General features: G+C 42.0%; 1 protein-coding gene across 4 annotated transcripts in view; it reads left to right on the forward strand.

The window, feature by feature from the left end:
- The window catches only part of LOC129171575 (glutamate receptor ionotropic, NMDA 2B-like), a 156,389-nt gene extending 135,638 nt beyond the window's left edge, over nt 1–20,751 (forward strand). For all 4 annotated transcript variants that reach the window (XM_054760367.1, XM_054760365.1, XM_054760368.1 and 1 more), the window contains 2 exons: nt 5,273–5,511; nt 10,675–20,751. In XM_054760367.1, the coding sequence (XP_054616342.1) occupies nt 5,273–5,511; nt 10,675–12,945 (2,510 nt within the window). In that variant the 3' untranslated portion in view covers nt 12,946–20,751. The remainder of the gene's footprint in view (nt 1–5,272; nt 5,512–10,674) is intronic.
- Nucleotides 20,752–22,447: the final 1,696 nt, after the last annotated feature.

A 22,447-nucleotide genomic window follows, 5' to 3' on the forward strand; every position in this document is an offset into this window, starting at 1 on the left:
AAAATAGAAACGAGTGATGGATACAGATAAAGAGGATAGCGATACGAGTGAAAGTTATGAGGAACGAAGATAGAAACGAGTGATGGATACAGATAAAGAGGACAGCGAGACGAGTGAAAGTTACAAAGAACGAAGATAGAAACGAGTGATGGATACAGATAAAGAGGACAGCGATACGAGTGAAAGTTACAAGTAACGAAGATAGAAACGAGTGATGGATACAGATAAAGAGGACAGCGAGACGAGTGAAAGTTACAAAGAACGAAGATAGAAACGAGTGATGGATACAGATAAAGAGGACAGCAATACGAGTGAAAGTTACGAGGAACGAAGATAGAAACAAGTGATGGATACAGATAAAGAGAACAGCGAGACGAGTGAAAGTTACGATACGAGTGAAAGTTACGAGGAACAAAGATAGAAACAAGTGATGGATACAGATAAAGAGGACAGCAAGACGAGTGAAAGTTAGGAGGAAAGAAGATAGAAACGAGTGATGGATACAGATAAAGAGGACAGCAAGATGCGTGATAGATACAGATAAAGAGGATGGGAATTGAAGATAGAAACGAGTGATGGATACAGATAAAGAGGACAGCGAGACGAGTGATAGATATGGATAAAGAGGATAGCCAAATGAGTGAAAGTTACGGGAAAGACGATAGAAAGAAGTGATAGATACAGATAAAGAGGACAGGTAAACGAGTGAAAGTTATGGGGAAAATAAAGAGGACAGCGAGATGCATGAAAGTTATGGGAAAAGAAGAAAGAAACAAGTGATAGATACGGATAAAGAGGACCTCGAAACGAAGAAAAGATACCTATGTGTGTGCTTGCTACGCATGCCCCCAACATTTTATATTTCAACCGTAAATAAGTAATGACAGAATACAGAAGTTTAAGTTTACAATGTTCTGTCTATGTGTTTTGATCAGCGCTTAAAGTGAGTAATGCAGAAATAATGTGTGTGTTGGCACAGGTATATGTTTGCATGTGCTTAGGCTAATTAATTTGGGCAAAGACCATCGTGTTCATGCTGGAACCTCAACCAATGACCCTTTGGGGTCCACTATCGTGTGTCCCAGTTAGGGTTGCCAGCCTAGCTCCTGGTGTACTTTGACAGTGTGTGCATGTGTGTCCAGGGTTGTGTGTGTGTGTGTTGTGGTCGTACCTTTGAACACGAGAGTGCCTTAAAGAGAGTAGTTTTTATTTTTATCACCCTAAAACAAGTGGCATACTTATTGTTACATGTATTCTGTGGTTTAGAAAAATTTGCACACGTGATGGAAAGTATTAATGTTACACCCACAATGCTTTTGTCTTTAACACTAGACTACAAGAACACGCCCCTTCACTTGTTTAAAACACATAAACCGATGTTCTGGGGGAGCGATACAGTCTAGTAAGCATACATGGACCGCCCATGTCAACTGCAGGACACTGGGAACACGATGGAGTTCATAATGTTCATATGCTACACCCCAATGGAATAAATGGGCAGCGAAGCGATAGAGGACGCATCCAAGAATGTATTCATGCAGATTGACTTGGTGTCAGAACGTAGATAGACATGTTAGAAGCGTTATTTTCATCTGATGCATTCAATATGTCTGATGCCTTGTTTTCAACTACTTTATGTATTTATGCAACACACCATGCACACTCACACAATTGGAGCAAATCAGTTCAATGGCATGCACCATTATTCACATTAAACTTGGCTGCAACCCAGCGATACAGATATTTTTAAAACGCATATTTTTCCATGCGTTTTGGCCTTCCGTCCACATGCAGACGTAGGTTTTTGTCCTTAAATTGAGCTTATGGAGTGGAGATTTTCACAAACTCTGATTTTAGTGTTTGTGTGTGTGTGGGCGGGTAAAAGAAATGTGCGACATGATCATGTTTTTAGACATTATTTAACGACAGAGCATGAAGTTATTGAGTTCCGGGTGCATGCATGCGTAATGTACATGTCATCGTACATCTAATATCTCACTATACGTATGAACAGAGGCTGTGGTGATTTTTCACTTCTGCCAAAATGTGCATGACAGCCTGTGAATGTGATTTTACTTTTCGCTTTTTGAAATTTCACTTGCCTGGATGGTGTTTTTTTTGTTTGGTTTTTTTAACTCTCGCATTTTCGAAGATCTTTGTGGTTGTGCGGACGTGACTTTATTTTATGTTTGGGCTTGTCTTTTTTTGTGCCACTCTGTCTCTCTGCAAAAGTGAGACAAAAACCAATCAGCCCTGTCTCACCCCACCTTCTCAGGATTGCAATGTGACATTGCCGTACCTCACCCCCCTCTCCCTCCTGTTGGCCTAGAAAATGGTCAGACTCACGTGGAGCGCCCAGTGGTCTGGTCGCGGGGCTGGGAGGTAGTTTGATCATGGTGTTTTAACATAAAAATGACATCACCGACATTGATAGTTGCTTCATTCACATGACTTAGAAAAGAATGCTAAGATGTGGATGCTTTTTTCAAATAACTTAGCATATTGCTCCAATTGTTATGGCAATCAATATAGAGTACACTGTGCACCATGTATTTTTAATATACTTGTTCCACAATACCATGGGCTCAGTCCATGTATTTATTTCTATGACTGTAAAAGCTATTTACACATTTTGCTAACTTCAAATGTTAAATATAATGTAAAATCTTTATTATTGTGGTTACAGATTGCACTAAAAAAGGTAACCAGAATATGAGCTCTGCATGATGCAGTCATTGTGTGTCATTGTGTGTATCTCCTTACGTAGTCTTGACCTAACCCTAACCCGACCTAATGTAGTGTCCCCAGAGTGTGGTGATGTTTCAAGTAGAAGACACCGGAACTATTTGATATCCCCTCCCATACATTATGATAAGGTAGTAACCCTCATTGACCCGTTTAATGACTGTGGCATATAAAACTATTAGTGGAGTGAAGCTGTCGCACATTAAATGTCGCTTTTTATAGTGTTGGTGCTTCCTAGCAGCTCTGGACCATAAATCACTGCTCTTATTCTAGCTCTTTAATTGACATCAAAGAATGTAATGAAAGAAAATGGATTGCCGCGAGTGTCTTTTCTCCCAAAACTGACAACTGGAAGCAGTTGTGCCTGTTGGCTCTTATATAGACACAAGCGTGCAACGCAACTGTGAAGTCAAAATGGATTACAAATTGCAGGCACTCAACACAGTCAACCTCCCAGCAGGCAAAAGGAGGCCGCTACCTGATTGTGCGTGCGTCTTTGTGCACGCACAATAAAGTGTGCTTCTCCTGCAGCTTGTGTGCAGCAGAGCGTCTAGTTACCGGCGAGTCGCTGTGACGTGCTGCGGCGACGCCGGAATGTGTGATTAATTAAACAACGCTGTCCTGCTACTGTCATCTTTGATAGAGAGCAGCGCAGGATGAAATAGGTCGTGACCGAACAACCCGAAGGCAAACAACCATAAATACGTATTCGTATACTGTCTGTACACGATGGATGTGGGCAAGAGTGGAAGGACAACAGGGCATTATGGCTACTGAAAATTGGAATTTTTATCTCATATCATCGATGCTGGATCTGAGAGAGGGCCTGTTGGCTTACCTTCTGTTTTACTTCATCCAAAATGGGTTTGATGGGATTCAGGTCAGGTTTTTCAAGCTCTTCCACACCAATCTCATCCAAACAGGCCTTTGTGGTCCTTGTTTTGTGCACTGGGATACAGTCATGGTGCAGCAGAACAGGGCCTTCCCCTAACTGGAAAAAAGCACTATTGATCATATTGATCATCAATGTTTCATGATGCATGATTGTATTCAAATACAGGTAAGTGCCGATAAAGAGTTTGATAACGTTGTCACAGCGCCACTTAAGTCCAAAAGTATTCAGACCCCGAACACAATTCAGCATTGACCGCCCTGCAAATGTGAGGATTTTTTGTTTTATATGATAATAATAATTATTATTATTATTTTATTTATTATTATTTTTTTCTCTGAAAACAATTTGGTAGTAATTTATTAATATGCGATAATACCGGTAAAACGTACCACCATTTTTACATGTTTATGTCTTTATGCTTCACATGTAAGACTTTTTAGACAAGCGTTGAGATTTGCCACTTTCTTTGGTGGTCTTTCAACACACCATAGTTGCTTTGAGACCCAAAAGTGAAGCTTATATATCCGGTTTCAATCTGGTTTCAAAACTTACAGGGATATGAACACAGGTTAATGTATGATCGTAAGTCGATAATGCAGGGGATGAACTGTATATCGTATATCTATAATACAGTGTATGCTGTTCTAAAAAGGACACAAGTCACACGTTTTTTACCTTTTCATGTACAAAGTGATTCATAGTCGTTCTCAATGCATGCATATTCAATACTCTAAATTAACTACTGTATAAATTCATAGTTAATTATGCGAGCATTTACCTTGAATGAGAATGTAGCAAAAGATTGTGTTTCCTCCAAATTGTCCGATAAGATCAGGGGTCTGAGTAGGGCTTCAACTAATGATTATTTCATTAGCCGATTCATCTGAAGCTTGTTGTTCCGATTAATCGAGTCATCGGTTAGGGCCCTAGACGGACCAAATCAATATGAACCAAACACAAGCAGTTGGTGGTTTGATTCGCAACTTATCAGAAAAAAGGCAAGAATGTCCGTCACTCTTCTCCAAAGTCAAAGCTGGTGTGTGTGAATATCTGGTTTTACCTAAAACACAAAGATAAGGTCTGCTTTCAAGGATGATTCAAAAATATTCACATTTGAGTGGCTGAAATCAGAGGATATTTACATTTTTAAATGTAAAATATGATTAATCCAACACCAAAATAGTTGTCCATTAATTGGATAATCAATTCATCATTGAGTAATTGTGTCAGCTCTAGATCTGAATTTAAAAAAAATCTGTCAAAATTGCCAATATGTTTCACTGATATCTCAGTGAAACACATTCTTCCAGTCTTTTGCTACTTTTTTTTTCACTTGTGATTAGTGTGAGTTTGAACACCCAACAAATATTTCTGCCTTCTTCCTTCCTCTCTTCTTCTGTTGCATCATTCCTTCCATCACTGGTGTCTTCTAATAGGCATCATGTTATTGCATCATATCCTTTCTGCTTGGCACTTTAAAAAAAAAAAAAAAACACTTCCTCATGAATTATAAAACACATCTCCACTTGTCATCACTATGGCCCAAAATGGTTTGGTCTTTTCCTCATTAGTTTCATGTTTTCTTCTTGCTTCTTTCCTTGAACCATGTGTGATTCCTTCTCCGACATCCAGGTGAGATGGAGGAGCTGGAGTCCCTGTGGCTGACAGGAATCTGCCACCACGAGAAGAACGAGGTGATGTCCAGCCAGCTGGATGTGGACAACATGGCGGGGGTGTTCTACATGCTGGGAGCCGCCATGGCCCTGTCGCTCATCACTTTTATTTGCGAGCACTGGTTCTACTGGCAGCTACGCTTCTGCTTCATGGGTGTCTGCTCAGGGCGCCCTGGCTTTGTCTTCTCCATCAGCAGGGTAAGACTGAAGAATTAAGGTTGTTGCTTTTAATTTGAAGTATTCAAGGATTGTATCCCACAGTGGAAAACCAGATAGAATTAAGGACAAGGTTGTTCCGCCACCAGTACAGTACAGTACAGTGGAACCCGTTTATGTCAGTGCCTCCCGGACTGGCTGATTCACTTTAGCGTTAGCAGCTGTCAACATAACCAAATCATAACCGGGACCAACGAGAGAATGTGCAATAATAAGGGATTTTTTAACCGAAGGCAGTTTTTTAACATAATTTTCCTCCATTTGTGCATATTTTATTTTGATTTTTCTGTTTTCATATGATATTTTATATCAAGGATCACTAACTGGCACATTGCGGTCCGAGTTCGGATCCAGACGCTGTCCAATACGAATCTGGACCATTGATAAATTGTTTTAAGTATTTTGAGTTTTGACGGGGCGCTTCTATTTTGACCGACACATCGACACGGATTAAGAGAACAGCAAGACGAGTGAAAGTACAGGGGTGGAAGGTAGAAACGAGTAATAGATACAGATAAAGAGAACAGCAAGACGAGTGAGAGTTATGGGGAAGGAAGGTAGAAACGAGCGATGGATACGGATAAAGAGAACAGCAAGACGAGTGAAAGTTACGGGGAAGGAAGGTAGAAACGAGCGATAGATACAGATAAAGAGGACAGCGAGACGAGTGAAAGTTACGGGGAAGATAGAAACGAGTAATAGATACAGATAAAGAGGACAGCGACACGAGTGAAAGTTACGGGGAAGGAAGGTAGAAACGAGTAAGAGATACAGTTAAAGAGGACAGCGAGACGAGTGAAAGTTATGGGGAAGGAAGGTAGAAACGAGCGATAGATACGAATAAAGAGAACAGCAAGACGAGTGAGAGTTATGGGGAAGGAAGGTAGAAACGAGTGATAGATAGGCGTAAAGAGGACCGCGAGATGAGTGAAAGTTATGGGGAAGGTAGAAACGAGTAATAGATACAGATAAAGAGGACCGCGAGATGAGTGAAAGTTACGGGGAAGGTAGAAACGAGTAATAGATACAGATAAAGAGGACCGCGAGATGAGTGAAAGTTACGGGGAAGGTAGAAACGAGTAATAGATACAGATAAAGAGGACAGCGAGACGAGTGAAAGTTACGGGGATGAAAGGTAGAAACGAGCGATGGGTACGGATAAAGAGAACAGCAAGACAAGTGAAAGTTACGGGGAAGGAAGGTAGAAACGAGCAATAGATGCGGATAAAGAGGACAGCGAAACAAGTGTTTCTGTGAAAACAGTCGTTAAATAATAGTTGTAGTGGACTAAGACCAGGATTTCTTTCATACATTACTGAGTAGGGTATTGCAGAATTTTCCCAAACTCAATTTTGTTCCTCACCAGGACCCAAACGTACTCAAATTTGCATCATGTACTAACATAACTTTGAAATAAACTAAAAATAAACTAAAAATAAAAGAAACACACGTCCATTTTACTCAATTAATTGGACCCACAAGCAAAACTTTGAGAAAAGGTTGTGCAAAGCATGCCAACATGTAGAGATACATGCGTTTTTTTACTTTTTGTCTCGATGCCTGGGTGTCCATGATGAAATATTTACAAAACGTTGAGCCAAATCAATATATCACTCAAGAAAAATCACCCTCGCAACTGGAGAGGGTAGATTGCTCAATCCCAGGAGACCAAAGTCACCCGAGGTATTTGATTTGCATTCTGTTTGTTTTGACATGGCTCCGGTGTAATTCACTGTGCGCCACTGAAGGTGAAGCGCTGCAGGCTAAAAAACGCACGACTAATTTACAGCACAGGGCCACAGACTGCTGCTCGCTCCCTCTGTTTGATATGCTGCTGTGGCACCCAGGGCCAATTGTGCCAAGACAAAGTGGCTGCACAAAAACAATCTTCCACCGATATTTCCGTTATTTAACCTCAGGGGTGGTTCAGAATATTAGAAACACCTTTCAGTATGACGCAACCTGATGGGGTGACTGCTTCTACACGACTGCAAGCTCCAACCACGATGGTAAACTTATGGCCGATGTCAAGCATATCTTAAACCCTCCTGCTAGCTTGATGTTGACGTTCTCCTCCGATTTCGGATCAGTGTTTGTAACAAAAGTGACTGTTGTCAGTATTAGATTAGCTTCAGCTGCAGAACACTCCCCTTCTCTCTTTAATTGCCATTGTTCACTTGTGACACAATCCAGGTTGAAATCCTAAATCTGCCTCACACACTTATTAAACGCATCTAAAGTATGACATGTATACAGTAGATGAATGACAATGGAAGATGATTGATGAACAGATGGGATTGGACTTATGGTTTAGTCTTTAGTATCAATACCTCTTTGTATAGCATAACATAACACAACACACAAAAAGCATTATTATCTTTAAAGATTTTTTAATACAGCTGTGCATTTGTTGCTAATGTGGTGGCCATAATGCAATTTATTTTACGATCACATTCTGTCCGACATTATCTTTTAGGAGAGGGAACATAAAATTTCGTCTGCTAACATGTTAGGCGACATTTCATTTCCAAAGTGCAATTATTTTTTTTACTATTGCATCGTTATCATTTCTACGGGCACAGCCATGAACTGAGCGCCGTTATGCTTTGTGTAACATTCACTGATCGCTCTCGCTTGACACAAATTACCTCCATCTCTGCTGCAATGAGGCGACATAAAGGAACGTTGCTTGTCCACAAACACTGCCTGATCATTTAGTATGTTAAAATATGCAGAGGACAAAGTCATCGAGCACCTCATTTGCATAGGCAGCGCACAGTCCGAGTGAAAGAGATACAGCAGAAATGATAGTTTGTCTTTCCGCAAAGCCTAAGCAACAGTATCCCAATGTCTCCTTTCCATTCACTTGGCTGCTTTCTTTCCTGCTTTCGCTGTCCGTTTTCTCTCCTTCTGTTTTTTTTTTAATTTCACAGCATAATCCAATAAATTTTATTGTTATTGCCGCAATTAACATTTGAGCTTGGGAGCGTAAAAATGACTCATCTGTCACGGTTGGTTAGCGTTCCTTCTTTTGGAGGGACTCAATAGCTTCTCATGGCTACCTGCTCCTCCGGGTCCCACCTGGAACACCGCTGCAGATTAATTAAAAATATCGATTTAAAGGTCCCTAATGAACAATAAATATATTAGGGGTATAATTACTCTTTTTTCTCCGTTGTGGTCGCCTTCATTTGCATGTGGTATTACACAAGGCCTACCAAATTATGATCTACTGCTTGTAGGCACTTTATATGCACTTGTACACCGGGAGCAGCTAGTTATTTGTTGATTTCCTGCCTCTCTGTACCAGCATAATCACTTATAGATTTTACTGTGATCCCCCAGAGAAGGAAACTTCGGAGGCCACTGTTATTGCTATCCGCAGAGCCTGCCCAAATAATCAGCTACTGTAACGCGGGCCCAGCAGCAAAGTGGTGGATTTAGTGGAAGAGACCAGCTGCTGCTTATGAAGCCTGTGACTTCTAAGATTTGATTTGCACAGTACGAACTTTACAGTCGGCAGCCCTGCTTAAGTCGCCAATTGTTGTGTGTAAGGGGGCACTCACAATGGGCCAGTTCTAGCGTAGCAGTACCCCGCACTCACACCCTGTGCATGTGCAAGCATTGATTTGGGCTTCAAAAGGTTATTTCTCATCAACAAGGTGGTGGTTATCATGGCTACCTGTTATCAATAACCGGCACAGGGAGTAATCGCGCTAATCGTGTGACGCCCAGGCCGACCTCTCAAACTGCTTTGGTGCCAGGAAGTGTACCGTGCTTCAGACTTTACCTGTCATACATGCCTAACAGCATGTGCGCCCTGAAAGATGTTTTTATTGAAACTTACCGTATTTTACATATTATAAGCCACACCGGTGTATAAGTTGCGTCAGTCAGAAAATGCATAATGAAAAGGAAAAAAAAATAAGCCTCACTGGCCTGCAAGTCACATTTACTTAGAAATGTATTTCACAAGAACAGGCAAGTATTAAACTATAGAATAGCACAAAAAATATGTCTGGGAGGCTGTATAAACTAAATTAACATCACGAGCTAACGAGTCCAACAATAAAGTTACCGGTAAGCAATTCGCCGAGTTCTCAATCTCATTTCACATCACGGAATCCACTGAGGGTAATGGAGCAGCATGTAGTTGTCACAAGCCTCGAATGCCCTCTTGTGGAAATACAGTACTTTTCACACTGACGCTGGGCATCTCCGATGGCTGGGTGTAAAGGCCCTAGCCTAGCCGGGATTCGGCAGCAGCGTGTACCATTACACCACAGGGCAACCGACATATCTCATAATAAGAATAAACTACAAAAGTTCAAAATAATCCATTTAATTAATGTGATTGCCATACACAACACTCAGAACGACTCAAAATAAGACAGCAAATTATCCACAAAGTCAGGGAAATTGCAGTAATACAGCAAAATAGAAGTGATGGAACAAGCAAATGGTCATGGTGACACACACTTGGTTGCTGAGGACAGCAAATTGGGAGAATCTTTAAAACCAGAACGGGGAAAGAAGTCCTTTTTTTGCTGCATTGCAGGCCCTGTCCATATTGCTAATTAACCAGCAGAAATGAATGGCTAGCGAAAGGAGTGCAGGGGGTCAATGAGTCATAGAAGAGGATAAAAGGCAGAGGTGTGGAGGATTCAGAGCATAACAGCAGCAGAGGAGGTGGAGCATATGACAACCAGCTGACCGCTAACCTCTTGGTTGAGTTGTGACCCCTGCAGTGGCGAGCGGCTGGAGGGTCAGTTGATCCTTAATCTTTACCAGAAGACAGAGCATCCTGTTACCCATCGTTATTTACGGTCGTCCAAGAAAACTAACTAAAATCATTGTTGGCAATTGATCTGTGCCTTTACTGTCCCATCTGTCATGGCTGCTTTGCTCTGCTATACGTTCGCTTTTATTGGAATACTGTATCGTACATCACTGAATGCAAATGGAGCAGTTTATCTTTTTGTCACAGTAATGCTACACTGTCTCCCTGGCTTGGTCTTTCTCCGTTTTGAGGCTGGTGGCACTGAAGTATTCAATAACTGCTGAATAGGAAAGATACCCTTGCACCAAATAGATGATTTGTATTTGAACTATTAACTCAAACGGCGCTTCTCTGTCTCCACACAGGGCATCTACAGCTGCATTCACGGCGTACAGATTGAGGAGAAAAGCAGTTCAGCCTTGAACTCGCCGTCCGGCACCATGAACAACACTCATTCCAACATCTTGCGCCTCTTACGAACCGCCAAGAATATGGCCTCCCTGTCCGGAGTGAACGGCTCGCCCCACAGCGCCCTGGACTTCATCCGACGCGAATCTTCTGTTTACGACATCTCGGAACACAGACGCAGCCTGGCGGGCCACTCGGACTGCAAGCCGCCTTACTTACCGGAAGATAACATGTTCAGTGACTACATCAGTGAGGTGGAGAGGACGTTTGGCAACATGCACATGAAGGACAGTAATCTGTACCAGGACCACTACCTGCACCATCATGGTTCCACACTTGGGCTCAGTGGACCGCCTGCCAACAGGCCCCATAGTTTGGGCAGTGCCAGTTCTCTGGAGGGTGGCATGTTTGACTGCGACAGCCTCGGAGGAGGGGTGGCACCTATTTTCACCACCCAGCCGTGCTCAGCATTGACCCACAGGAACATGAGCAAGTTCGACCTGCTGTCCGGACAGACTCCCCCCTCAGGGCAGGGCTTTAAAGGCGGCTTGCCTGACTTGTACGGGAAGTTTTCTTTCAAGGGAGGTGCTTCCAGTTCCAACTACATCCCTGGTCATGGTTACTGTGGCGGGAGAGGAGATGACGATGGGAATATCCGATCTGATGTCTCTGATATTTCTACACACACCGTCACCTACGGGAACCTGGAAGGTAACGCCAAGAAACGCAAACAATATCGTGATAGCCTGAAAAAGAGGCCGGCCTCTGCCAAGTCCAGACGGGAGCTGGATGAAATCGAGCTGGGCTACAGGAGGAAACCTTACCACATCAGCCACCACCACTACCACAACCATCGCTCTGCCTCACCGCCACCTTTGCCCTCTGAACGGAAGCGAGGAGGCGGAGGAGGAAATAATGAAGCAAACTATCTCTTCAGAGAAAAGGAGAGCGTGAGAGACTTTTATTTGGACCAGTTCCGCCCGAAAGAGGGTGTCCCTCAGTGGGAACATGTAGATTTGACTGAGGGCCCTGGCAGTAGAGATGGAGGAGTACCGACCTGCACCTCGCTGGTTCCAGTGGAAGACTTTCTCAAGAGCAAACCCAAAAAGTTGGATTCAAAGAGCGGTGGAGGATCTGGGTTGGCAGGGGGAGAATGGGAGTGCAGAAACTGTCGGTCTGGTGCAGGAGTGAAGCAGATGTCCATGCACGGAGGAGGAGGTGGCGGTGGGTACGGCGGCGGTATGAGCTGTGGGTCCTCAGGAGGCGGAGTGAGCAGCCGCCCCAGCTCTGCGACCTGTTTGCGCTGCGAGAGCTGTAAAAAGACAGGAAACCTCTACGACATCAGCGAGGACAACAACCACCTCTTGGAACAGATTGGGGGAGGGAAAGTTGGGGGCGGAGGAGGAGGCATGGGCGCCATCCCCCAGTCTCAATCTCAGGCCCAGCAGAGGAGGAAAGGGGGAGGATTTGGCAAGCCACTCAGGCGGCAGCATTCGTACGACGCGTTCGTCGATCTTCAGAAGGAGGAGACGGGCGGGATGGGGAGCTTGATGGGAGGTATGGGAGGCGTTGGAGGGATGAGTGGTGCAGGTATGGGAGGAATGCTGCCACCTCCCAGAAGTGTTAGCTTGAAGGAGAAGGAGCGGTACATGGAGGGCACGAGCCCCTTTGCCCACATATTTGAGCGCCATGGGGGCTCTGAGAGAGAAAGGGAACGAGACAGGGACCCTTCGTTTTATGGAGGCGAAGGCCGCTTTGGAGGCCTGTTCAGAGGAGGCGACGGCCTCCATCGTCGCTCCATAGGAGAGCGAGACATGAGAGACAGGGATAGGTCTTTAATGGAAGGTGGAGGCGGGGCAGCTTTCTCTTTATCCAAATCTCTTTATCCTGACCGGGTAAACCAGAACCCCTTTATACCCACGTTTGACGACGACCAGTGTCTGATGCATGGAGCAAAACAATATTACCTGAAAAAGCAGCAACAGCAGCAGCAGGTTGCCAAAAACAGTCGAGGTGACTTCAGGAGTCAGATGAGCACCACGTCGTACCTGCCAACATCTGCCACGTCCGGGGTCATGTCCAATGTGTCCCCCCGGTTTCCGAAAGAGCTCAGCCTGGGTGGGCTAAACCACCATGGCTCCATGCTTGGGGTCGGCCCCCCGCGGCCCTTCAACGGAAGCAACGGCCATGTCTATGAGAAACTCTCCAGTATTGAGTCGGACGTGTGAGAGCTCAAGAAAGGGGAAGAATGAATTCTGAGTGGAATAGAGGCGTGTAGTGTTAGGAGATCAGGGATGTTTTTAAAGACACTGTCCACACACTGCAACCCTATCCCATGACTGAGACAGGAAGTTGAGCGCAGGAACCAGAGACGGCATCAGAAGTAGAATCCCAAATTTGAGTAACGGAAAAATCTTTATTTTACGAGCAAATCTTGGTTAAATAAAAAAAAGATTTAAAAAATCAGGACACCTTGCTGAGGCGGGGATGTGACCCCTCTCTCACGAATGGCCAAAGCTACTCTACTTTTATGTCCAGTCAGAGTGAATTAACGTTCCCCCATCAACCTGGCAAATGCACTCAAGCCAAGCAGCGCATTTCATCCACCGGCGCGGCCACGGTCAACGCGCTCGGCCGTTATCGCTCATTTTGGCGGTCATCCGGGAGCTCCCGAGGAAAGACTGCACGACCGGAGAAGCGGAGCAAGCAGACCCATCTGGGTCGCCTCAGAAAGAAGACATTGTCACGTTTGCCGGAGTGGCAACGCAGGACTTGTGTTTCTTGTGTTCCGCCCGCCCGCCCGCCCTCACCGCAGGGCTGGATTTCATCCCTCCACACCCTGAACTCGTCCCGCTGTTCTGTTGTTCCTCCTCCCGTTTCCTCGTCCTCCCTTACGCCAAAAGATGTGATCTTGTTTGCTATGAGAAATACAATCATCAATGACATAAGATATTCTTCTAGAAAAAAACAGGGTATAAAAACAATAATATTAATAATAATAACATTGTGAATAACAAAGTACTGATTGTGATAACACTGCTTAGGTTTTTATTGCTATATGTTACAAGGTGTGATATTCCATAGCTGTTTTCATACTTTTTTTCTGCCCGCGTCGGCAGCAGGAAGGTTGTTCAACCTACAAGCCAGAAAGACTGAACTCTTTTGTTCTTGTGTAGAATATTTGACGTCACACTCGTTTCTTTTCTCCTTATTCAAAAAAGGAGTTTCGGTACACTTAATTCGCATTTTTGAGACATTTCAAATCGGTCTGAACAATGTGTTTAGTCGGAAGACGCTGAGAGAAAAGGACGTGCCTTAATGGTCTCCAGTGGAAGTGTCCTCCTGTTCACACGCTCGTGCGGTGGCGCCGACGCTCGGTGTTGTCTTCTTGCGTTTGTGCGCCAAAACCGCAGTAAAAAAAAAAAACCTACAAATTTACAAGCGGCTTGAGATGCTGCCTGGCAGCGGTTTCCATACAAGATGCTGCTGGAGTGTTTTATAACTTCGTAAAAAAATAAAATAAAAAAAAAGATTTTATGAACCTGTATGGCAGTTCTCGGAGTGGCCCACTTCGCAGCACGGCGGCCTTCTTCTTAGCTTCTTTTCAATTCAGGTTACACGATTCAAGTCACTCTCACTAGTATTGCAGATGACAACACGGTTTGGGGGGTAACCTGAACATTGTTGCCCTGTGACAATGATAGTCATCAAACGTTGGAGCGGAGGAGGATGTCTATTTGGGAAAGGCCTTTGAGGACTCAGCTTTGACTTGATGTAGATATTTCTCTTTCTTTCTATTTTTGTTTTCTCTTAAAGCTGGCAACGCCTCATTTATTGCACAGGACCTTTACCTGGTGTAGGTTCAGGCACTCAGTAGACATGCCTTATCACCCCATCACACCCCCCCTCCCCTCCCCCCTGCTAATGACTCATCATCTAAGTGTACAGAATAAAAAAAAAACCTCTATTAGCTATTTAAAGGTTTGATCTCCAATTAGCTGGCGGTGTCAGAAGTTCAAGGGCTGCAGGAGTGATTGGAGCTGCTGGAGTGTGCACAGCGCCGACGTCTATCTTATACCCTCATTATAGGTGTGTGTGTGTGTGTGTGTGTGTGTGTGTGTGTGTGTGCGTGCTAGGATGCAAGTCACGATTTAACGACAGACTTGCTGATTGCTATTCATAAATTCACAGATAACGGTGTAAACGCGAGCTTGATAGAGTTAGCCTTAAATCGAAACGCCTCCCGTCCAACCATGACTCCGGATCTCTGGAATTTTTTATACGTGCACATTTTCAGATGCAGCGCTTACCCACGCCCGCGAGGAGGAGACGCGGAGAACTCGGAAAAGACGCGAAGGAAAGACTCTGGCGCTAGTATGTTGAGCTTTGACTTGTAAATAGTTACAATACCCAAACCTCTTTTCATTTTGTACAGTCGACAGACAGACAGGATGTAACTTTCCACACGTTTTGCAGCGATTTAAGACATAAATAAAACCAATAAAAATGTGCAGAATAGAGTTAAGACGCCGATATTACTCATCTTAAGTGATGTAATTGATCTTTTCTTTGACTCTCATGTTCTGATAGATTACCAATCAGTGTATGGATTATGTTAAGGATGATACTTTTTCTTACTTTGACTTTAGTGTTGGAGGAGTTGATGATTTACCGTAGGTGTAGACGTGTGGTGATATTAACAAGGGGACAATTTAGTTTTAGGTCTTTGCTAAGTTCCCCTTGAATTGTGTTAGATTCTCTCTTTTTAAGGTGAGCTCGTCTTCATGCTTTTTCAAGCTCAATTCAAGTATCTACACATTTATGTAATACAATATTACACGTATGATATTTGCATATAGAAGCAGCATATTGTGAGCTTTCATTTTTAGGCAGCGGAGCGTGCGAGATCGTCGTGTCTTGGTTTTTTCTCGGCCACTTTTATTGTTTTCGCTGGGCTTTAATGGTGATTGCACACAGAATAAAGAGCCATCGCGGGCCCGGCCTATCCTGTTCCCTCTTTATGATTGGGATAGACATCACTGTGGTAAAGAAAGATGTATGTACATAAATGTGTGTGTGTGCGTGTGCGCGTGTGTGTGTGGATATGCACATAAACGGACAGTATACACATGCTGTTCATTATCGCTGAGCATTTCAGCACAATAAATGTGGAAAATATCTTTGTGAGAGTCCAGCTGAAGCTGAAATGCATTGGTGCAACCCCTGATCAACAAGGAAAGCATTTACTCCGTTTCAATGTACAGCTTTGCTGAAGGGAAATCAACTCTTGCTTTATTTTAGCTCAGGTTAGCAGACTGACGCCACCAGGAACACAAACGTTTATTTCATGCATGTTTGCATTGTTTGTTTACAGTATACGTTGTCATTTTTGGAAAGGCAACCCTCCATGTTCACATGTGGTAGAAGACACCATCACGTTCATGAGGTCCATCCTACCAAATCGCTGCCATTTGCTTGTTGTAACGCTCTCAACATGAACTTAAATTTCTCTTTTTTAACAACGAAATCTAATAGCACACATTGAAGTGCTCCAAATGTGTTTTATTTCATGCGTGTGCAAGTCTCCTGAGCCAACATGACCCTTTGACGTAACAAAACTGAAAGCAACAGGAGTTTTTAGCGCAAAATTAGCACATACCAAATTTTGCGGCTTCTCTCATCATCCATCATCTTTTTTTCCAAAACGCATTTGGCCTTCACAATATCGCGGTTCGATTATCGCTCCTTCGCTATATTGCCGTTTCTCAGAAATGAACTCATTCAATCCCAGCCGTTTTTCAAAAGACGACCCCCTCAGTACCGGCCATTTTGACTGATATTTCAAGGCACACCGAATATTGTCTTCTTTGGCTTTGTCAACATGCAACCTACCAAAAGAAAGACTAGACTCCCGTCTCTCATCAGGAAAAAGAAGTTTGTTTCTACCTTTTTCAGTTCTTTAGTAATCAGCAGTAGAACATAGGTAAGTTTCAGGAAAATATCAGTTCCTGACTAAAAAAGGGAAAAAAACTGCTTTTTATGAAGATACATTTCAAGCATAACTTTCACTTTGACACAAATATTTTTTGCTTTTGTGACAGCCCAAATATCTAAACAACTACACCAACATAAACAACACAAAAATGGGTTGTTTTACATCAAAATAACAATTTATTTCCAAATACAACACCATGAACTAGTTACCATTTTCACATTTAGAACTGAACTATGTGTGTGCGCGCGCGTTTGTGTGTGTGTGTGTGTGTGCATGTGTTAAAATTTCCGTAACCTTCTGCACGGTACACTCCTCCACACTCTCTCACTTCTTCCTTCCTGTCATGTGTGATTTTTTTTTTGTTCACATGATCCCTGCCGAGCTCTTATTAAATGCACTTGTGGCCATTTTTGTGGGTTAAAATTGCTGTGACGTGAAATTAGTGGAGAATTGGTGGAGAGTTGCGTGATCGCCTCTTTTTGCCTCTCACGCAAGAAAATGTAAAAGACTCATAAATATGTTGTTTGGATCGGGCGTTCGGGTTTATAAATACGTCTCTGGTATTGAATGAGTTAATAAATGATGGCTCTTTCTGCGCTCTATTATTAGTCAGAGCATATTGAAACGCAAGTGCAGTGGAGAATCATGGTCACTAGGCAGCAGTAATGACACCAAACGGTACCTTACATTACATCACCCCAACACTGCATGAAGACATGACGTCATCCATGGCATGTCCGACATGATAGAGTGAAAAAAAAGTTCTCCTCCCATTTTGTGTGGAAGTGGTAAGTTGTTGGCTTCTTAAGTTTAGAATTTGAGAGTATCTGTTAGCTCGCGAGCTTGTTAGTCAGCAACCGTCTTGAGTCCCTGCAGCATAAGAATCGTCATGTGGTGTAAACAATGAATAATAGGAGTGTAAAGGTGACTATAGGATTGTTATTTCATGTCTACAGGGCTCTAATAATGTTAAAAAACACAGGTTTTCTCTGCTCTTACTACTACTACTACTTATTGTACATACAGTACTGTGCAAAAGTACCACAAGCTCTTGTTTTAGCAGTACTTTAAGACCGGAGTCACACTAGTCTGTCTCATAGTCTTGATGTGCCGACATGCGCTTCACTTTCAGTGTCTTTGGTCTGTGCAGCATTCACTCTTGAACCAAAGTGAACCAGAAGAAATTAAAGTCAGTCTGTTTGCAGGCGGACCAAAGAGACAGCCCAGCAGTGTTAAAATGACGGCAAAAAGCACGCAGAAATGACAAAGTGGCGACTTTCTGCTCTCTTCCTTTCTGTGTGTGACAACAGCGCTCTTTAAAAGTATGTTTTAGAAGCTTTTTGGCAAATCTAACCTGGCAAAAACATATTCAACCCAGCAGACAGTATTTTGTTTTGGAAAATTTTTGTTACGTCACGTAAGAAGTCACGAAAGTTGCCCAACCCCGTGCTTGCTTTATGTTTATGTTCATTACCGAGCATCACCAGTCAGCAAAACCACACCAAAGTGTGCACAAAATACCTTTTTTTTATTTTGGACCAGAAGCCACAAATGTGAACGCAGTCATAGAGTCAATGAAGCGCACTCGCAGAGCAACCACACTAGGGTTTGTTTTAGGGCCGTTCCATCAAATCGGTGCTATTTGCTTGTTGTAGCGCTCCCAAAATACATTTCTAAATCTGATAATACACATACTGAACTATTCAAAATGTGAAGGAGGAGTGTGTTGTTAGTATACAGTTAGCAAATCCATGAAATATAGCCACATTTATGCTAACAGCCTGTTGACACTAAGTATATAACAGTGGTTCAATGCAAAATTGTATTCTGTGTATGAAATGTATTGTCTTTCACGGCAAAGTCTAATTTTAGGAATCAGGGATAGGCAAGAAATGCTATTTTCCAGTGTTCAAGGTCGCTTCAATTCATTTTTTCAATTGGATTTAATAAACATACAATCGGGTCAATGTGCAGGACATTTGGCATAATAAAAAAAGGTATTTTTCAGTTCATTTTGGTGTGCATTTCTGCATTTTATTTACTGGCAAATGGCACCGATTTGGAAATATGACAAGTGTGAACATATTATTTTTGTCTGCAAATTCTGGTTGAATTCAACATTTGTCCATATTTCAGCTGCTCAACTTTGGAGGTTTGACTACGGAAGCCGGTTTCCGCCCCGAAAGAAAAAAATATATCCCAATGGTAAGTCATAATTATGTGATAAGAAGTCGAAAATATGAGATAAAAGGTTGAAATTATGAGATAAAGTCACAATTATGAGATTAAAAGTTGAAACAATGAGGTAAAAAGTCGAAAATATGAGATACGAGTCATAATTATTAGATAAAAGTCAAAATGATGACATACAAAGACAATTATGAGATAAAAAAAATAGAAATTATGAGGTAAGAAGGCTCCAGTGAAGAAGGCGACACATGCTCAGGTTGTGTCTCATCATTTTGATGTTTTAATCTCCTAATTATTTCCTTTTAACTCATAATTCTGACTTTTTATTTCATAATTATGACTTTCTTGCCCCATAATTTCGACTTTTTATCTCATAAATTATGACTTATTTATGTTTATGTGTTTATGTTTCTTATGTTCTTATTCTTTCTTGTGTTTTCTTTCTTTTCGTGGGAGAATGAACAGGATAAGATTTTCATTGCATGGTATAACTGCTGTTTTACCATGCACATGACAATAAAACTCTCTTGAATCTTGAATCTTAGCATTGGGATATTTTTTTCTTTCAGCGGCGGAAACGGGCTTCCATATTTGACTGATGCGTTAAAAGCACTGCTGTGAAAAACACCATTCAAACAACAAACCAAGTGTTGGCCTTTTGCACAGTACTGTATATTTTATTGGCAGTGCAGCATTCCTGGATGTTCCAATACAGCAGCCCCATGTTGTTTACCTTGGATTGGAAGGCTCGGGCAAGATCACAGTTATTGTTGGGGAAGTCAAGGTGCACGGAACACACACACACACACACACACACACACACACACACACACACGGTATCATTGAGCTCTGCAGCCAGCGAGTGCCAGTTGGACAGTGAGTAAGCAGCCTCGTCACAAGTCTTTGTTTCCCTTCAGGCCAAATTGGTCCAGGCCTCGCTTCTCTGCACACAAGCATGCCACAAGGCATTTGTTTAGATGGTTCATGTTGAGAAAAACACTGTGTCACTTTTTTTTTTTTTGTTAAACAACACAAGGTTGAAGTTAGGTTGGTGTCACTGGAACATCCTGGACCTGGAGGATGTAAATATCACCCCAGCTGACATGCGGGACCAAATAACATCATGACAAGGTGATTGATCGCTGTTTTTTTTTTTTTTTTATCAGTGAATTTCAACACATGCAGCCAGGAAGACTTAAACTGTGATACATGACCGTCATCATAATGTCATTGCACAATTCCTTTGCTGGTATAGCCCACAGTGCGTACTGTATAGTGTTACTAAGAACACCTCTCTCTGCTTTTTGCTTGCTAATCCGATCTCTTATGATTTAGTGACATGACAAAAGGGGTTGCTACTAAATGTATTTCACGTGTGGAGTGTTTGGTTTACAAAGGCACTACTTTCCACCTAAAACTACGCGACCTGATTCAATTTACTGTGGCTCAACAAATTGTAAAATAGGAGTACTATCACTTGTATACGTACACTTTGCTCTCGACCGCTCTTTTTCTCTTTTTGTGGCCCTTTTCTTTGAAATAATACCAAAATGTTTACATCATAAGGTGAAGAGAAACATCCAGAAAAACACGTTTCTTGTACAGGTTGTGTAAATACTGCCCGTTAGGGAAGACATTAACATTTTTGTATGGAATCACTCCAAGTAATCTCAGTAACAGAATTAACCATGTCATGGCAACAATTGCAGAATCACTAAGGTACTTCTAATAAGGATCAATACCTACAATGATAAGTGCTTCATTAAATAAGCCTATTCTTTCTCTTTGTACATGATGAACAAAATGAAGTGTTGAGTATTAATAATAAAATGCTATAAGTTTCATGCAACTGGTGCTGAGTCTTTAAGCTTTTGTTTGCTTGTTTGTCATGTTTCCTTGACTGCAGGGGGTCCCAAGTGCGGCCCGTGGCTGTTTTTTTTCCTATTGGCCCGCGGCGTGGTCCAAAAAGATAATTGATGTATTATTTAAAAAAGTGTAATTAATATCATTTTTAAAACAACAGAAAAAATTGAAAAGTCAGCCGTGCTTTTACAAGAATAATGTCAAAATATTAACAGAAAAAATTGTAATTTAGCGAGAAAAAGGCATCATTTTAATAGAATAAGCTCATAATATTATGAGATAATAATAACCTCATTTTAGTAGCATGAGAGATAGAAATAGTAAAGAAAATAGACGTTATTTTTAAGCGATAATATGAGAAAGAAAATGTAATTTTGGGGAAATTAGGTTATCAAAAAAGTTATATTACGGGAATAAAATAATCCGACGAGAAGAAAATGTAGAAGAAGTAAGTTGAAATAGTTGGGGGGGGGGGGGACAGCAGAAATGGGGGAAAAACAGCTGTAATTTTAGGAGAATAAAGCCAAAATATTAAGAGAAAAAAGTCTCAATTTTACAAGAACAAACTCATAATAGTATGAGGAAAAATAATGTAATTTCAGTCGCATAGTATTGAAATATTATGGGAATAAAGTCACAATATTATGAGAATAAAATTTACAAGAACGTTGAAATATTTGGAAAGATTAAAAAAAAAAAACAGCAGCAGAAATGGAAAATACAGCCGTAATTTTAAGACAATAAAGTGAAAATATTGAGAGAAAAAAGTCGTATTCTAACGAGAACATTTTTACGAGAATAAACTTGGACTATTATGAGGAAAAACAATGTAATTTCAGTAGAATAGAGTTGAAATATTAAAGAGAAAATGTTATTTTTATACAGTAACACAATGAGAAACAAAACAAAATCAATTTGTACTTTATAGAAAATTTGATTGGGGGGACAAAAAGTGATATTATGGCAATAAAGTGAAAATATGGAAATAGAATGTACGAAGGTTATTGAAGAAAAAAGGTGAAAAATTTGAGAAAAAAAACAGCAAAAATTGGGAAAAAGGAGTCCATTTATTCTACTTTTTAGTTCAGCTTCAGCATTCACAGCCAGTTTCTCCTGAAATTGCTTCATCTGGTTTTGTTGTATGATTCCACAAGCAGGGCAGCAGAGGAGAGGCGTGCTGGAGAAACAAGGGCCATATGGTGAATGTGGAGGGCCGGGTGGGTCGGGTCTCTCCCTTCTTCCATACACGCTGCTGCTGGCGCTCTACAAAGCTTTGTGTGATGCCATCCAGACCCCTCAGGGTGCTATCATGCTGCTCCTCCCTGCACACTCAACTAGAGAAGGTCTGCCCCCTATCTTTAGACTGAGGATGTCTCGCTAGATGAAGTAATGCATAATTATAATGTAAGGTCACTGACAGGTTGGGAAATCAGGATGATGGCGGTCAATAAGATGTCTCATCAAGCTGACATTGAGAAGGGTGTTGAAGCCCCTGCAGTCTCCTCTGGTGTTCTGTTGCCACGGGTGTCATGTTTTTAACTTGTAGCGAGCAGGTCGGCTGTGCAAATGTATTTAAATGCATGAATAATAAGCAGGGCGCTCCGTAAAGGATACAAGGCAAACATCCCAGAGGAAATCAAAGCTGACTACCGCATGAAGTCCTTTATTGCCGCTCGAACCTG

This window comes from Dunckerocampus dactyliophorus, chromosome 18 (assembly GCF_027744805.1).
Source record: "Dunckerocampus dactyliophorus isolate RoL2022-P2 chromosome 18, RoL_Ddac_1.1, whole genome shotgun sequence".
Taxonomy (NCBI): domain Eukaryota; kingdom Metazoa; phylum Chordata; class Actinopteri; order Syngnathiformes; family Syngnathidae; genus Dunckerocampus; species Dunckerocampus dactyliophorus.